Raw genomic sequence first — 17,531 nt, forward strand, 5'->3', positions numbered from 1 at the left:
GAGGTTATTAAAATTCAAAGCATATCTTCAATTTAAGTTTATTTAAATATGAAGTCTTAGACTAAAAAAGTTAAACTTTTGATATTAGGAGAATCTTCTGTAGGGAAAACTGCTCTATTAAATAGATTTGCTCAAAATGAATTTATACCAACAAGCTCATCAACAGGTAAATTTTCATTATTGAATCAAATTAAATCATGAAAATAAAACTAATTCTCTAAACAACTTAAGGAATGGATTATGCAATTAAAATGATAGAAATTGATAATAAAAAAGTTTAACTATCTGTCTGGGATACAGCAGGTTAAGAAAGATATAGAAGCATCACATTTAATCTTTACAAAGACTCATAGGGAATTCTTTTAGTTTTTGATTTAACTAACGCAAAAACATTTTAAACTTTAGAAAAATGGATGTAGCTCATTAAAGCTAATATAAATGAAGGCTTTTAAATTGCCTTAATAGGAACGAAATGTGATTTAACAGATTAAATTGTAGTAAATAGGGATATGATCAATGAATTTTTAGATAAATATGATTTTTAGTTTGAATATTTTGAAACAAGCTCTCTTACAAATATAAATATAAGTGAATGCTTTATTCATCTTGCAACAAAGGTTTTTAGAGCAAATGAGGAGTTGTATTTAACTTTGATTGCTTAAGGAATAGATCCAGAAGGTAATACAGCCTCAATCCTATTAAATGGTAATTAACATAATAAAAAAAAGAATAAAGAAAAAGATAAAAAATGTTGTGAATGAAAAATTAACTATTTTTTAAAGTGAAGTAAGTAAGAGTAAGCTAAATCGTGACAAAAAGATTCCTTGTAATAATAATTATAATGAGAAAGAATATATTTAGTATCGATTATAAATAATTAGATAGAACATGCTATAAACATTTTAAATATGAATATATTAATAACAATCAAACAAATAATAAACATACATACATACAAACCTTTTAATAAAATTTTTAAAAAAATGAGTTTTAACTTTAAAGGAAAAATGAGATAGATAGATAAAAAATCAAAATTAAGAAAAATATAACAAAATTGAATACAAAACAATAATTTAATAAAATATATTTAGAATTTAGTAGATATTGTGTTTATTTATTATATATTTACATTTAACTTATTAATTCACAATTAAGTTAGCAATATATACATTTTATACTATTAGTTATAAAAATTCTTTGATATCTTATGTCAAATCGTTTTATTACTTTTTTTATTTTTTATCTAAAATTATCTATTTACTTAAAACATTTCTCCTAAAATCAATTGGATTGAAAGCTTTATTTTCTCTCATAAATATTAGATTGATTGTTCAAAGGTTTTTTGCATTAAGAAAAAATCCACAAATAGTAAATCACTTTTAGACAACACATCATAAATATAAAGGAAGGAAATGTAAAGTATGGCAAAATTAAATACAAAATACTTATTAAATTTAAATGTATTTACAAATTAATTATATTAATTTAAATATTTAATTATATTTTATTTACATTTATTTTATATTTTATTTATTTATTAATTTATGCTCTATTAAGTGAGTTATATATACAATTTTGTATTTTTATTTTAAAAATTTCCATTTTTATATCATAATATTTTATTTATTTTTTATTAAATCCTTATTAAAATCTATTCATTTTATTATTTTATACAATATCAATAGAATTGGTAGTTTTGCTTTACTTCTTCTAATTCTTAAACATATTACTCCAAAGGTTTCTTGCATATAGGACAGACTCCACTGATATTTAACCACTTAACAACACAATCATAATGATAATGATGCCTAATTAAAAAAAAAAAAATTTTAACATGAAAGAAACATTTAGAATATTTAAGGCTTACAATTTACTGCAAGGTAAACTTATGATTAAATCGTCAGATTAATAATCTACCAGACAAATGCAACATTCTTTTTATGTATCAAATTCTGAATTGTTTATTTTGTCTTTGTATTTTTATGGTTATAGTCTTTTTATAATTTCCTATTGATATAAATATTATTATTTAGCCAAATTATTAATTATATTATTATTTTACATTGTTTGCCGGAATTGAAGAGTTAGTTCTATTTCTCATCAAAACATAAAGGAATAATGTTAATGGAAAGCACAAACAGATTGAAAGCAAGAGTAAAATTTATATTCCAAATGAAAAATATCCCTTTTATTTTAGTATTAGAAAGATTTATTACAAACCTAGAATAAAATTAATATTACTAGTGCCACAAGCCATAAGAGTAGATAATAATGGTAAGGGAACTAACTAGAACAGCTTTTATTAATATATGCAAAATAGTTTCCCAATAAGAACAAGACTAAGTAAGATCTATTTTTAATTAATGAAAAAATTTATTATTGATGAGATCATTATTTATTACATTTTTGTTGCTAGAGAGCTGTACTTTAATACTTTATTCCTATTACTTGCTAATTCTAAAAAGTTTATTTGGTGGTTAATTGATAAAGGCGAGCTATATTATTGATAGTAGTACTCATTTAAAGGTTCATTAATCATATCATTTTGACCATTTTAATATAAATTTTATTCCATATCAAGACTTATTTACGATTGTATCATCTAATTAGTTTGCAAATATGCAGAGCTCTGCTGATCATTATAAATTATTTATCCATCTTATAAGGAATTTTCTCCTTACCCTCTCCTATAAGCAGCTTTATTGTATTTACCAATTATGTAAATTGTATAAAATAAGTAAAATATATTCAGTCCATCATATGCAATCATAAATATTAGCCACAGCTTAATCTCATACACTCCTTATAATTGCTTCTCATTTATTTAAAAATCTTGGTTTCCGTTTTCAAGTTTTGGTATTTTTTCTAAGATAAAAACTAAAATGATTGCTGTAATTTTCAAACTAGAAAGGCAAACTAATCCTATATTAGTAACAAACGATTCGTGAAGAGACACCTTAAGGTTTTCCAAAAAATTTCTTCTTACAGCTACCTTTTAAAAAATATAATCTTAAAATAATTTCAAATTGCTTTTTATCAAAAAAAAAGCATAATGTTCTTAAATAAAATAGTGTTTTAAAGATGTTTAAGAGTAAAAATTTTAGAGAAAATTCTGTGGAGGAAAATAATTTTCACTCCTTGATTTTTTTTGTAAATATTTAGATTTATAATCTATAGTATTATCAAGGTTTTTTTGAGAAATGCTTACTCTCTCATTTTCATATGAGATAAATGAAATGTTATTATCCTACTAATTATTTTGAGGGTTTTACTATTAACTTTGAAATCTACTCAACATTTAAATAATTTTATTCAAAAGAATTCTGATATAAAATAATAATATGATAAGTAGCTTTTATAATTTGGAGTTTTATAAACTTTCTCCTATTTACTTCTTTATAGATTTAAAGAAGAATTTGATCACTTTGTTATTTATAGAGATTTATTCAGCTTAAAAATATTTAATAAAATTGATTCTTATGGTGATTTTTGAGAATAATTACAAACTAAGATCATGAATTTAGATTTACATAACAAAATTACAAAATTAAAAAAATATATTTGTATGTGTGTATGTCATGAGTAAAACATTTAAGTAAATATTATAAAACAATATTAATTAGAATGTATTTTCAATTAACGTTAAATAAATTTTGGTTAGCTTTACTAAATTAAATTAGTAGAATTACTTTTTTTAATTATTTTTATTACCAAATAAATAGAAAAATAATTTCTAAAGTTTAACAAACAAATAATTATAATAAAAATACTGAGAGATTATATTTTTATTAATTTTATTACTTTTTTAAAAAAGAAGTCAATTAAGAATTAAAAATAAATTTACTAGAAATACAAAAATTTAGACTACTTAAACTCAATAACTCACTTAAAGCATGAATTTCATTTTATTCAATTTTTATTAATTGTTTTATATAAAAAATTTCAAATGAAAAAATAAATAGTTTTATGTTTTTTGATTCAGGAAAAGAGACATTCAATTATCATCTTATAAAGCTAATTAGAGTTGATAATTTTTACAATTAAATTTATCAATTAAAAATAATACTTGGTGAGAAAATTTATTTATGCGGAGACTTATATTTGAATTATTTTGATGTATATAATAAATTATAAAATAGACGATATAAAAATTTTCTAATAAATTAAGTAACAAATTATTAATATTTTAGTGATTCTATAAATTGTTTTTTTAGTATTTTATTCAAAGCAGAATTATTTTATTCTTGTATTTTCTAATTATTTTTCAAATATTGTAAAATTTTTTTTATCCTGAGAAATAAAATAATATTTTAATCAAGCAGAAAGAAAATACATGATTTGGTAATATCTATGGTATTAAACTTTATGAATAGTATGTCTTAAAATGTATGTTTCTTCTATTAATTTCTCTCACAAAATTTTGTATAATGAGCCCAAAAAGTATATTTTAGACAAATAATCTATCTATCTATCTTCTTATTTTTATTTATATTTTTGTAGTAAGTAAGTAATCAATCATAGATAAAAAATATAATATAATAAAAATAATTAAATAAATCTAAATTAAAAAAAAAATTAAATTGATACAATATTAATATAAATCTCGCTATTATATTATAATTTAAAAGTTAGAAATATTATAAATTTTCTATTAAATTTTGTAACAAAATTTAATATTTTTTATTTTTTACTTTCAAATAAAATTTTATAGATGAAATCCTACATTGATTCTTTTGTATTATCTTAAACTCACTTTTAAATTTAACAAAATAAAAATTTTCAATTTATTTTTCTCTTAGAAAAAAACTCATCATTCAATCATTATACATATTAGTTTTTTTCACTTAATTAAAAATTTTTTGTTTGAATTCAGAATAAAAGCACAGCAAAATCAAAATTAAAATAGATTTTCAAAAATAGATCAGTGCTATTGTTATTTATTATTAAGTATTGATAATAGTTTACATTTATTTGTTTATGAAGCCAATTTTAAATTTTAAAAATATTTCGAAATTGAACGAATGAATGCCTTTTGATTTGCGTTAATTAATTAATTTAACGCAGTAATAACGTAGATTGATTGATAAGATGAGTAAATTATCTGATTAATCACGAACATTTTAATTTTAAAATTAAAATTTTACTTTTAAATTAAAACCGGTATTAGTTAGCAAGACTTTTTATAATAAGAAAAAAGATAGAATTTTCCACCTGAATTAAAAAAAAGAGCTGTAATCTCATTCCTGATTTTCAAACTCTCTCACTTTAAAAAAGTCTTGAATAAAATAGTAATTAAAATAATAATTAATTAAAAATAAACAAAATTTAAAAATCACTCATTAAAAATGAACAAAAAACTAATAATAATTGCTCTTGTTTTAGCATTCACTATTGCTAAATTCGATATGAGATAGAAGATGATAGAAAATGCATCTTCTTTTATACACGATAAAGTTAAAGATTTCTTATCTTAAGAAAATATTTCTCAATAAGATTTGGAAGAGTTCGCTAAAAATAACAACTTAGACATTGAAAAATTAACTAAAGTCTATCAATGGAAATAAAAGAAAATTGATATTGAAAATGCTCCTGAATTAACTGAAGAATAAAAGGATATTCTTAAATAAAAATTCATGTAATTAAAATCACAAAATTTGAGCTTTGAAGAGATTAAATCTGAAATCAAATAATTTGCTGAATAGAATGGCATTAACATTAATTCTATTAAAAAACATATTATGAGACGCCATCAAAATAAGCACAGAGAATAATCCAGTGAAGAAGGAGAAAATGAGATCTAGCTAACTCCTGAATAAATTAATCTCATTAAAAACAAATTTAAGGAATTAAAGCAATCAGGAATTTCTATGGAAGAAATCAAGAACTAAATGAGATCCTTTGCTGAAGCTAATAATATTAATCCAGAACTTTTGAAGAAGCTTTGCAGAAAACACAGAGAAGAATAAAGACGTAAGGAAAAAGGATTCCTTTAAAATAAGAAAAGAGATGAATCAAAATCTAGCAGTGAATCAGAATCTAGCAGTGAATCTCAAAGTGAAGAATAATAGAATGGATAAAAGTAATTAAAGCTTGGAAAACATGACAATGAAAGAAACTAAGATAAGAGAAGAGATGAAAGATAAAACAACTTTGAAGAAAGAAGAGGATAACACTCTGAAGAAAGAAGAGGATAACACTCTGAAGAAAGAAGAGGTAATAGACATCCCAGAGATGAAAAATCTGGAGAAGACAGATAAAAAAGAAATCATGAAGAAAGAAGAGATAGACGTCATAATTAAGACAGAGAGGATAAGAATGATAGAAGAGAAGAACACAAAGGAAAACATCAAAGAGGAGAAAAGTTCGAAAGAGTTGAAGAAAGAAGAGTATAATATTCAGAATTTGAAGTTTCTGAAGAATTTGATATCTGAACTAAATGCTATTAAGAAAATTAAAAGCAATTGATAAAAAATTGAAAAAAAGAAATAGACGCCAAACATGAACAAATTAACATAAATACAACTAAGGCTTATATGTTGTTTACTAATAATATAAAGAATATACTCAAAATATATATTTACTAAAATTGAAATGTTTCTTTAAATTCATATTTTTTATCTTTTTAAGTATATACCAAATAAATTAAATAAAAGAAAATTAATTTCTAAAATTTAAATACTTCAATCAACAATAATATAAATTTAAAAATAATTTTACTTAAAATTTAGATTTTATATTAATTTATTTTATCTTTTAATTATCCAAATAATTGTTATTTATTATATTTTATATATAGGCATAACTAATTTATGATTTTTATAAGCATTGATATTTGTAAAATTAAATTTTTTCTATCCTTAGTTTTTAATTACTTTACAAATCTGCAGAAGCTTCAAATTATTTGTAAAAAAGTGGTATCAAACAGCAGATAAAATCAACTTTTAGTTTCTAATAGTTAAAGTAATTTTATTCCTTTTAAATATAAAATGCTATCAATATAATAATTCTTAAATTTAAATGTTTTCTAAAAGTTATTACCTATTATTTATGAATAATTTAAATTCAATAAATAAAAAAAATGAATTTAAAAAAACCTAAACAACAGATTTAAAAAGTAAGTTGTGCTTAATTTTTAACTATTATTCTCATAAAAGTAAATATTTATTTGTTTTTTTTAACAATATCATAAATTATCAACTCTAAAAACATGAATATTTCAATAAAATAAAAATTAAACACTGAATTAAAATATTTAATAATTACCAAAATTTTTGAAATCATTAAAAAACATATTAAAATAAATTTTTTTGAACAGAATATAAAAAAATTTACTTGTTTATTATTTTAAAAATTATTTCAAGATAATAAACTTTAGAATATGACAAAAGAATATTTGAATTATAAATTTCCCATTTTTTCTTTTCTTTAAAATATTATCTCTTAAAGTAAACAAATAATAAGTAAACTTTTTAACCGGTTATAATAATAAATTTAATTAAATAAATAAATTTTAGATTTTAAAAATTCTGTGATTATCCAAACAAATAAAATGTAAAAATTTAAGAGAAATTAAAGATTTTATTTTATTTTTTGGACTATTAGAGTTTTCTTTACCTAAATAAATAAAAATTGAAACACCAATAACTAACTATATTTGTTTATTTAATTATTAAATAAATTTACAGATTAAAATAAATTTTGAATATATTTTATTTAATAAATTTAATGAAAAGTAGTTAATTTAGTTTTTAAAAATTATAAATTATTTATGTTTATAAATTATGTGCAAAATATATTAAATTTAATATTTCATTTATTAATAGGTATAGTAATAACAGTAAGTAGCTTGGTTATTTATGGTTAAGATTGATGCTTTAATAAATTATTTAATTATTTTTGTTGTTATTTTTTGAAATTTATTCAAGTTGATAACAGGCAGAATCAAATTTGTAGATACTAGATTTAATTTTTTTTGATAGTATTTGTAAAAGTTAATACTTTATTGTAGTTACAACAAATAATTAAAATTAAGCAAGCAGTCAGAGTTATGAGCAAGGTAGAGTTTTAAAACCAATAGTAGGTTTCAACTAAAAATAAAAATTTGCAGCAAAGTTAGCTTAGAGGATTCAACATTAAAAATAGTTCAAATGATCATTTAGATTTTATTGAAGATATTAAAAAAAAAGGATGGAAAGGAGAGTAATTATTTAGCTTTAATGAAAAAAATTCAAGTAATTAAAATCAAACAAACAATGGAGGTGCTTTAATTGGCGAAATTATTTTTGAAAAGAATGTTTTATGTTTAGCAAGCTTAATTTCTCATCATTATTTGGTATCAATTAGAAAGATAGATATTAAGTATAGACCATCTCAATTAAAATTTCAGCTTATAAAAGATCATTAAAGCTATGAAATTGAAAGCTATGAGCAAAAAGAAATAGAAAACTACTTTTTGATAGTATTCAAATTAAGAATAAATTTAGGTGAATAATTAGGATTTTTAGGAGTGATAACTTATTTGGATAAAATCTACTATGAGCAATATGATTTACAAAACAAAAAAAAGACTGTATCTATACCTTACAGTGTTTAATAATAGTATATTTCAGATATTGTTGACGATACTATTGTCATTACGAAAAATATTTCAAACAAGACTTGTGAAGATAAATTAAATGAATTTTTTGGAATTCCTGTAGTCGCAAATGATCCTTTTATTGGGTTATTTATTATTGGCTTGGTAGTAAAGTGTGGACTAACAAATTTAAAAGCTATTCTCCTATAATAACAGCACTTATAATTTATGAAAAGAATAATTACTAACAGTGAATCAATAGATGATGAGAATGTAATATTATAGGAAGGTAGTTTTATTACTTTTAAATCATAAAAGAATTCGTTAATAAAAAATATTTAGTTAGGATAAATTAAATTTAACAATTTAGATTTGTATTAAATCTGATAAAAAATTAATTTTGTAAATCTAATTAAGTTTATGGTTTGTTTTTTACTAACTATATTTTTAGATTATTTTTATTTCATATGATTAAGAAATAAATTCTAATTATTAATAAATTTATTCATCTAATTAATTATTTTAATAACAGAAAAGTCAGTTATCAAGAACATTACTAAGCTTGAGAGTCGAGTAATTTATTAAAATAATGGAGATCTTGCTCATAAAGACGGAATATACACTTTATGTAGATTAAATAATAGTTGTCTAGCTAGCAGTTCTGTTGATAAAACTATTAGGATATGGGACTGGAAGGGTTAAACTCTTCTTAATAACTTAGATTGTGATGGATGTTGTAGATATTTTGTTTGTGAAGACAATTTGCTAGTCGGAACTAGTGAAAATTATGTAATAATTATAGATTGGTAAAGCAGAAAAATTGATGGAGTTATTCCTTGCAAAAATAAACTGTATAGCTTATTGATTTTCAAAAATAAAACTATATTTGCTGGTGATTGCTATGGAAATATTAATATTATAAATAACACAAATCTGATGTACTACATCAGAAACCACGACGAAAATCCCAAGGGTCACAGAGGCAGTGTCAATGTTATGCATAAAATAAATTAAATTCCAAATATTTTTTTTACAGCTGGAGAGTTTGGAGAAATCAAAGTTTGGGATAGTGAAAAATTTGAATTAAAAGGAGAATTGATAGGGCATGAGAAAGAAAAAAGTGTGTACTACTTGGAAAGCTATTCAATTAATGGATAAAAAGACTAGAGAAATGATGATTAAAATTTATAAAATTATTTCTTGATATCTGGTAGCAGTGATAAAACGATAAGAATTTGGAATATACATTCTTTTTAGTAATATCGAGTTATTTAATTAATTAACCCAATATATGCTGCTTGCATTATTAATTAGAATGAGCTTGTAATTGGTGATGGTAGTTGTATTAAAATTTTAAATATTCACAATCAGTAAGAGAGTTTTATAATTGAGAAACACGACTGCAGAGTTAATGCAATATGTAAATTATCTGAAACAAGTTTTGCATCTGGTGATATTGAAGGAAGTATTATTACTTGGTCATTAAAAAGACCAGCAATTTTGATATAAGATGGAGGAGATAGCAGTCCAAGCAGTTCATTCTAATAAGAGAATACTTAATCTTAAAAATCAAACTCGGTAAATTAGAAGTAAAAGTAGGCTCAGTAAGATAAATCAATTAAACCAGATAATTAATAAAGCTAATCATAGCAAAATGCAAATGCTGCTTTTAACAATTTAGAAAATAATTTTGATCAATCAAATTTGAAGTAATAAAATCATCATCACAACAACACTTTGCAGCATAGATATGAAGAGAAGAGTTTTGAATTAATAGAAAAGCAAAATGATGAAGTGACTAGGGGCTCAAAGTCTAATTCTAATTAGTTTAACACTCCTTATTTAGGTTCACATCCATTTTAAAAAGAATAAATATAGTAAGTTGCACCCATTTAGCTAAATGATATTTAATTTTAAAATCCATATTAAGAATAAATTAATTAAAATAAGTCAAATGGTAATTAAAATATTGTAAAAAAGATGAATAATAGCATATAGCCTTCTTCAACTACTCATCAGCAGAGATAACCTCCTTTATAAAAGTTAAATGTAGAATTCTTTAAAGAAGATTCTTAAAACTAAAATTTTAATAATTTACAAGAAGCTGCTGATAAAAATAATAAAACTCAACCTCTATAATTAAATTAAGTTCAGGATTATAAAAGCGCTCACTACAATGATAAATCTCCTTAAGCTTACAAGAAAAATATTTCATCAAATAATTAACCCAACTACTCAACTTGTGATTCAAGAAAGATAGATTTTAATTTTTTGCAGTAACAAGATAAATAAATTGAATAGAAATAGAATATTTTTAAAAATTAAATGGCAGCAAACTAAAATTAGTAGAACTTTCTTTCTTAAAAATAAAATGAATCCGAGTTAGCAATTGGAAATAAAGATGAAGGCTTTTCTACAAAAACAAATGGATAAAATTCTAGCTAATTAGCTTAAAATTTTAATGGTAAGAATAATCTAAACGGATTAAATAATATTTAAGTTTCTTAAGAAAGCGGTTTGATAAATAATCTTAACTCATAAGATTAGCTAAACTCAAGTAAGTTCTAAAATTCAAATAGTTTTATAGATTTACTTAAACAATTTGATGACAATGATAAATACTAAATCATACACTAGAAGAAGTTAGGAGTGAATATCTCTCCTCTTTCAAAAGGATTAAATAATTCTAACCAAAGTATTCAAATTAATGGGTAAAACACCTACTAAAAAATTTAGTAAAGATTTCCTTTTTACTAAACTGCAAGTAATGAGCATAAAGAGTAATTAGAATACTACAACATGCTGATTCAGCAATATCAAACATAAAACTAAAATTAAGTTCAGTAATAACCTAAAGAAAAATAAAGAAATGAAATTAGTTTAGATAAAGCATAAAATAAAAAACCTCTTTCTCTAGATACTGAATCTGTAGAAAGAGAATATTAGGTTGCTTAATAAAAAGTAAACCTTGATTTATAATAAATAGGAGTAAATCCTCAGTAAACTCTTACTCCTAAATCAGCAGATTTCAAAACTTCGTAGTAAAGATAGAAAGAAATCATCTTAGGATTTAACTTAAAAGAAGGAGACACTTCATATATGAAAAACTATAATAAAAATACTTCTTTCTCACCAATTAATTAGAGTAATATTGATGATCTTATTGATAAAGATCTGAAGGAAGAAATTAAAAAACTAACTTAAAATTCAGAAGCAGCACAACATTAAAAATTACTTTAAAAAGCCATAGATGAAGCAAAAGAAAAAGACATCTTAATTGAAAAACTGTAAAAAGAAAATAAAGAAATGAAAGAACAATTATAAACACAAAATTCTTCAATAGAAAAGTATCAAAATTAAATATAATAGCTCATAGATACTCTATAAAAATCAGAAGAGGAAAGAATTTAAATTGTAAACGAAATCAAACAAGTAACGCCCCAGCTTTCAAAATATTCAGATATTACTAAGCAGCTAAGAGAAAAGTCAGAAAATTAAATTTAAATCATCAAAAAATAAGATGAAGAAATCAATGACTTGAAAGAATATATTTTATACTTGTAAAGTTAGAAATAAAGAACAAACTAAGGAGCAAATGGAATCTAAAAAAAGCCTGAGAAAGTTTAAGTGCATGACCAGTAAAATTAAATAATTTAGCAGTATAAAGAAGTAAAGGAAGATAAAAAAAACAATTTACTGTCTCCTCTTTAAAAAAAACTAGAGCTTTTACATAACAATAATTAAAGTGAAGAGTAATATAAACATTTTTTATAAGTGAACAATTAAGTTGAAGTTACTGATTTCAATGACTATGCATCTTAGGGAAATTTATATACCTATGACAAATTAGATTCTTACGAAAAAAATGCTCATGATTCACAGAGCTAAAAATAAAAGATTGAAGATCAATTAAATGACAAAGAATAAATTATGATTTAATTGAGAATTTTATAACAAGAGTCACTAAATCTCCATAAACAAATAGTCAGTCTAAAATCTAAAATAAGTGAATGCACTAATGAAAATGAAATGATTCAGCTATTAAATGAATTATAGAGAATCCACTCTCTTTATGAAATGAAAAATGATGAAATTTCTGAAGTTAAGCAACTTTATAATGTTTTTTGAATTAATTTATTTTATAAAATTTCATGTAAATATTCCTATAAAATTATTTGTAAAATTAAACTGTAAACACAGTATGGATCGATCGATGGATAGATAGATTGGTTAATCTACATTTCTATTTTTAAATAAAGATTTAATAAAATTAAAAAGTTTAATTTTGCACTAAATAAATTAGAGCAAATATATTTAATTACAAGCATCTGCCTTTAATCATAAAAAAACTATATTTTTTTAAGAAATAAAAATGCGATTGTATAAAAAAATTAAAATTAATAATTCTCAACTTATAGATTATATGTATATTTTTTCACCTTATAATTTTTAGTAAAAACTAGCAAGAAAACAAACAGACTTAGATTAAATTCTTGATTTTTTCTAAAATTTGTAAGTTATAAAATTTATCTTTTAATATTCCTTATTATGTAAACAACTACCTGATATTTAGAGTAAATTTTTTTACTATAAAAGATTACTTATTTGAATTTATATTTTTTCAATTAAAATAAATCCAAAAAATATTTAAATTCCATACATTCAAAAGAACTACAATAAATGTTTATTAAAATTTTTTTAGTATTTTTTTACAAAAAATGTTTTATTAAATTTAAATTAACAGTGGATCCAATAAGATAAAATAAATTGAAAAATGGTTTATAATCTAAAGGAATGATTATTTTATGCCAAAATAATATTTGAAATACAGCTAAAATTAAATGTTTTGATTATTAATCATAGTTCTATTAATGATAAGATATACCTAATGTAGATATTAGGTTTCTTATCAAATAGATACAATTTGATATAAATTATAGTTAGAATTGATTATCAGAAATTGAGAGAATTCTTTTATTTTTACTCAAAATAAATGTATGTATTAAATTTAGAAAAAGTGATTAATATTTAAGAATATTTATATTTATAAAAAATAAAAAGATTTGTAATTAAAAAAATGACAGAAAAAAAAGAAATTGTAAATCAAGGAAATTTATATGAAAGGTTAAATACATTTTTATGGAAGGACATAAAAATGGAAGCGTCTGTATCTGGTTCGCATTTGATATCAAACAACAAATTATATATAATTAGATACATCTTTCTTTTGTATTCTATTTCTGTCTTTTTAATAGGATTAACAGAGTATAAATATGCATTCTTCGAAAACCTGCTCTACTTAACAAACTGGGGACTTTTTATTAACATTTCTTACTTTTATTTAGCTACACGTATAATGAAAGATAAAGAATTTGAGTAAAAATATTGGAAAGTTGCTCACATTCTATTTGAAATAGGCTTTTCAATATAATTAGTTATTTTTGGATTATATTGGACCGCTATCTACGCTACAGTAAAAAGAACAAGAGATTTTGCATTCTTTTACTAAACTATTTCGGAGCACGGAGGTATGTATGCTGTTCTTATTTTTGATAAGATATTTAACAATATTAAGTTCTACAAAAGACACTAAATTTATTTATTTGCTTTTATGTTTATTTATTTATCTTACAATGTTTCTATTACTCTGCTTTGGGAACCTATTTACCCTATTTTGTGCTGGAAAAAACCTCTATCATTTTATCTCGCTTTAGGAGCTATATCGGCAACAATTCTTCATTTTACTCTTGGTAAGCTTTACTATGACTACATTAAGCACAAAAAAATCGAAGCTTCTACCAAATAACAAACATAGACCATATAAAATATTAAAAAAAGCTGAAAAATAAACTTTACATAATTCATTTATTTGTTTATATATTAATTTATTTTAAATTTAGTATCAAATAATATAAAATTAAATAACTAAATTCATAAAATCTAAATTGATATGCTTAATTTATTTTTATAGAATATTTTTTATCTTATTCTAAAAAATATTTGCTTATTAGGTCAAATATTATATTCAACTTTAATAATAAAAAATAATAACAATTTTTCTTTATAAATTGTGTAAGTTTTACACTTATAAATTATTTTTTAACAATTTTACTTTGAATACCATTGAAAATTTGCTAAAGTATTAAAAATTTTCAAAATAAAAAAGAAAATATTATCAAAAGTAACTCATTTTAGTCATAATTAAAGTAAAACCTCATTTCGAACTACATTTTGAGCTGCTAGGGTTACCATAATTTCTAATTTTTTATTTTAATAATTGTCAAATTAGGGTTTGCAGACCTTTCAATTTTTACGAAAAGTTGAAAAATCCTCAAATTTTTTTTACATTTTTATAGTATTCTCTCTTTTTATTATGAACTGAAAAGAGTGAGGTTAAAGGTAAGAGTTTAATTTATAAAACTAAGTATTTAAATAAATCTTGGGAAAAATTCTTTTGGACATAAATAAAATAACCAAATAGCTAAATACATAAAAATGGATGTAGAAATAATAGTTGAAATATAAAAATTAAATTTAAGAAATGATAATATTTTGTTTTTCTTCAATTTAGATGAAGCTTACTTGTTTCAAATATTTTCATTTACTTCATAGTTTTTTTAAAATAAAATTTAATACTCTGCTTGTGTGGAATCTATTTATGTTTTTTTATTAAAAGGTTTTGTAAATTACTTTTAAAAAACTAATTAATTATCAACATATTTAAAATTATAAATTTTGTTAAATTTTTAATATTAATTAATTATTTGATCAAAAGTATAAATGGGTAATAAGTAATCAAACTCTGATCTATTCAATAAAAATTAGCCAAGGAATGTATTTTCTTTATACGGTCCAAAAGCGTCCACAGTTTCTTCGCCTTCGTAGTCTTTACAATCATCAATGTTAAATGATAATTCCTTTTGCGAACTTGATAAAGAAAAATAAAAATTAAGACTTTCAAGGGCTCATAGAAATGTAAAATTTTGCTTTTAAATGATAATTATATTCAAAATATTAATAAAGACAAGGTAAGATGGATTCTAGGTAAATAAAAATCCTGAATCAATAGTGAAATCAGTAAACTTTATAACTAAATACATCCATCTAGTGTAAACCTTGAACGTAAATATTATTAATAAGTATAAGCCAATTAAATTAGACTAATATTACCATAATTAGGTTGATGCAAATATATTAGAAGAATCATTTTTAAAGTATGAGTTAGCTACAATTTTCGAGGAGTTAAATTCCTAATAAAATAATCAAGAAATCTAAAATATAGAGCAAAATTAAGTTTAAAATAGAAATGAGCATTTAAATAGCTATGAAAACGAAGACTATTCAATGGAGTAGTAGTCTCCATCATAAATTTACATTTAAAAGAAAAATAAAGAGCCCTCAATTAAAGTTTAAGATGAAATAAATAATTAAGATATACAAGAAGGAAAAGTAAGACCTACAGCCTATTTTGGATGGATAGCTCAATAAGAATCTAATTAGAATCAATAAGAAATGCCAGAACTAAAAAAAAAGGACACATTTGGTGAATTAAGTGGTGGAATATAGATTACTAACTAGTAGAGCTTTGAAGATCCTGATTTTGCAGCTGCTCCTTGTAGATAAACAGCTTTTTTTGGAGATCTTGAAAGATAATCGCAATTAAAAGGATTTTACAAGCAACTTGCTTCAAGATATTAACCACACGATGAATTATTTTAAGATATTTAGTCATAATAATAAAAAGAAGTTAAAGAAGAAGATGATGAAGAAGATAATAGTGATGAAGAAAATAATATAAATAATAATAAATATAGAAAAGATCCTTTAAATAGCTAAAATGTAACTGTATAAAAAATGCAGCAATAACCTCAGCACACAGATAGTGATGATAATGATGAACCTGTCCACATAACAATAGATTTATCTGCAAAGAAAAAGAAAGGGAGATCTTAATTAGCAAATTAAAACAAACCTCTTGTTATTAACATATAGTCAGATAAGCTTAAATAAAAGGAGTAAAATTCTACTTCTAAAAGCCCTAAAAGCGACATACAAACTAAAAACAAGCCAACATGGAAACCTACTTCACCTCACTTGATATCCTCCAACGGATCTAATTCAGATAAAAATTCTAATAAAAATGATACCAAACAAAATGAAAAATCACCAATTAAAATAGATAGTAGAAAAAAATCAGCTTCATTTGTTGTGATTAATAAGCAAGAAAAAATGCAAAGAGAAAAAAATAAAAGTTAAGACTTTTAAAAAGACATATTGACTATTGATAATAAAATAGAAAAATTAAATAATGATATAGAAGTTTTAGATCTTATAAAAAAAGATATTGCAAAAGTATAAAATAAGATAATTAGAGACATGTCACCAAGCTACAGATAGAACTAAAATTAATAAAAGTGAATTAATTACCAAACATGTTTAATATTTTAATATAAATTAAAAATTTAGGATCAGATTTAATCAAAACAAAAATTAAAATAATAAGAATTTTTAAAAATAATATTCATCTAATAAATAATAAATAAATAAATTAAAAAAAAAGTATTTTCTAATTTTACTTTATTTAAAAAAATTAATGTTGATAATTAAAAATAAAATTAGATTATCATTTATTTTCCTTTATATTTATCTAAAATATCTGTATTATATATAGTATTTTTCATCTAATTAATCAATTAATATTTGTATGTAAACTAATAAAAATTGTTTTATTTTTCATAGAAAAATATATGATTTATAAGTATTATTTTTCATTTTAAGTTTTAAATTTATTTAAATATTTATCCTGATAATTATAAGCTAGAAAAAGTAACATTTTTTTTCTACATATTAACCTAAAATATTTTATGTTATTATATTTTATTTTTGAACAAAAAAAATAAAATTATTCCATTTTAAATAATTAAATAAATAAATAAAAATTTATCTACTTTCACTC

The 17,531-nt window shown here is 21.8% G+C and overlaps 6 protein-coding genes across 6 annotated transcripts; 5 read left to right on the forward strand and 1 right to left on the reverse strand. All coding sequences in view use genetic code 6, as the record gives it.

Moving 5' to 3' along the window:
• Positions 1-48: 48 nt before the first annotated feature.
• On the forward strand, positions 49-761 carry TTHERM_00295030 (Rab-family small GTPase; the record flags this gene model as incomplete). Its single annotated transcript, XM_001013135.1, has 2 exons — positions 49-166; positions 232-761. The coding sequence occupies 2 exons, from the start codon at positions 49-51 to the stop codon at positions 759-761; spliced, it is 648 nt and encodes a 215-aa protein (XP_001013135.1).
• A 917-nt stretch (positions 762-1,678) lies between these two features.
• On the reverse strand, positions 1,679-3,532 carry TTHERM_00295020 (zinc finger, C3HC4 type (RING finger) protein; the record flags this gene model as incomplete). Its single annotated transcript, XM_001013134.3, has 6 exons — positions 1,679-1,808; positions 1,868-2,007; positions 2,063-2,185; positions 2,242-2,350; positions 2,403-2,992; positions 3,209-3,532. 6 exons carry the CDS (start codon positions 3,530-3,532, stop codon positions 1,679-1,681), a joined length of 1,416 nt encoding a protein of 471 aa, XP_001013134.2.
• A 1,762-nt stretch (positions 3,533-5,294) lies between these two features.
• Positions 5,295-6,431, forward strand: TTHERM_00295010 (hypothetical protein; the record flags this gene model as incomplete). Its single annotated transcript, XM_001013133.4, has 1 exon — positions 5,295-6,431. The coding sequence occupies exon 1, from the start codon at positions 5,346-5,348 to the stop codon at positions 6,429-6,431; it is 1,086 nt and encodes a 361-aa protein (XP_001013133.3). The 5' UTR covers positions 5,295-5,345.
• A 1,475-nt stretch (positions 6,432-7,906) lies between these two features.
• On the forward strand, positions 7,907-12,703 carry TTHERM_00295000 (WD domain, G-beta repeat protein; the record flags this gene model as incomplete). Its single annotated transcript, XM_001013132.2, has 2 exons — positions 7,907-8,864; positions 9,108-12,703. Exons 1-2 carry the CDS (start codon positions 8,048-8,050, stop codon positions 12,701-12,703), a joined length of 4,413 nt encoding a protein of 1,470 aa, XP_001013132.2. The 5' UTR covers positions 7,907-8,047.
• A 919-nt stretch (positions 12,704-13,622) lies between these two features.
• On the forward strand, positions 13,623-14,417 carry TTHERM_00294990 (transmembrane protein, putative; the record flags this gene model as incomplete). The annotated part of the gene is made up of 1 exon (XM_001013131.3): positions 13,623-14,417. The coding sequence occupies exon 1, from the start codon at positions 13,653-13,655 to the stop codon at positions 14,415-14,417; it is 765 nt and encodes a 254-aa protein (XP_001013131.1). The 5' UTR covers positions 13,623-13,652.
• A 938-nt stretch (positions 14,418-15,355) lies between these two features.
• On the forward strand, positions 15,356-16,993 carry TTHERM_00294980 (hypothetical protein; the record flags this gene model as incomplete). The annotated part of the gene is made up of 3 exons (XM_001013130.2): positions 15,356-15,550; positions 15,599-15,697; positions 15,755-16,993. The coding sequence occupies 3 exons, from the start codon at positions 15,356-15,358 to the stop codon at positions 16,991-16,993; spliced, it is 1,533 nt and encodes a 510-aa protein (XP_001013130.2).
• Positions 16,994-17,531: the final 538 nt, after the last annotated feature.

The sequence above is a fragment of the Tetrahymena thermophila genome (assembly GCF_000189635.1).
Source record: "Tetrahymena thermophila SB210 genomic scaffold scf_8254688, whole genome shotgun sequence".
Taxonomy (NCBI): Eukaryota; Ciliophora; class Oligohymenophorea; order Hymenostomatida; family Tetrahymenidae; genus Tetrahymena; species Tetrahymena thermophila.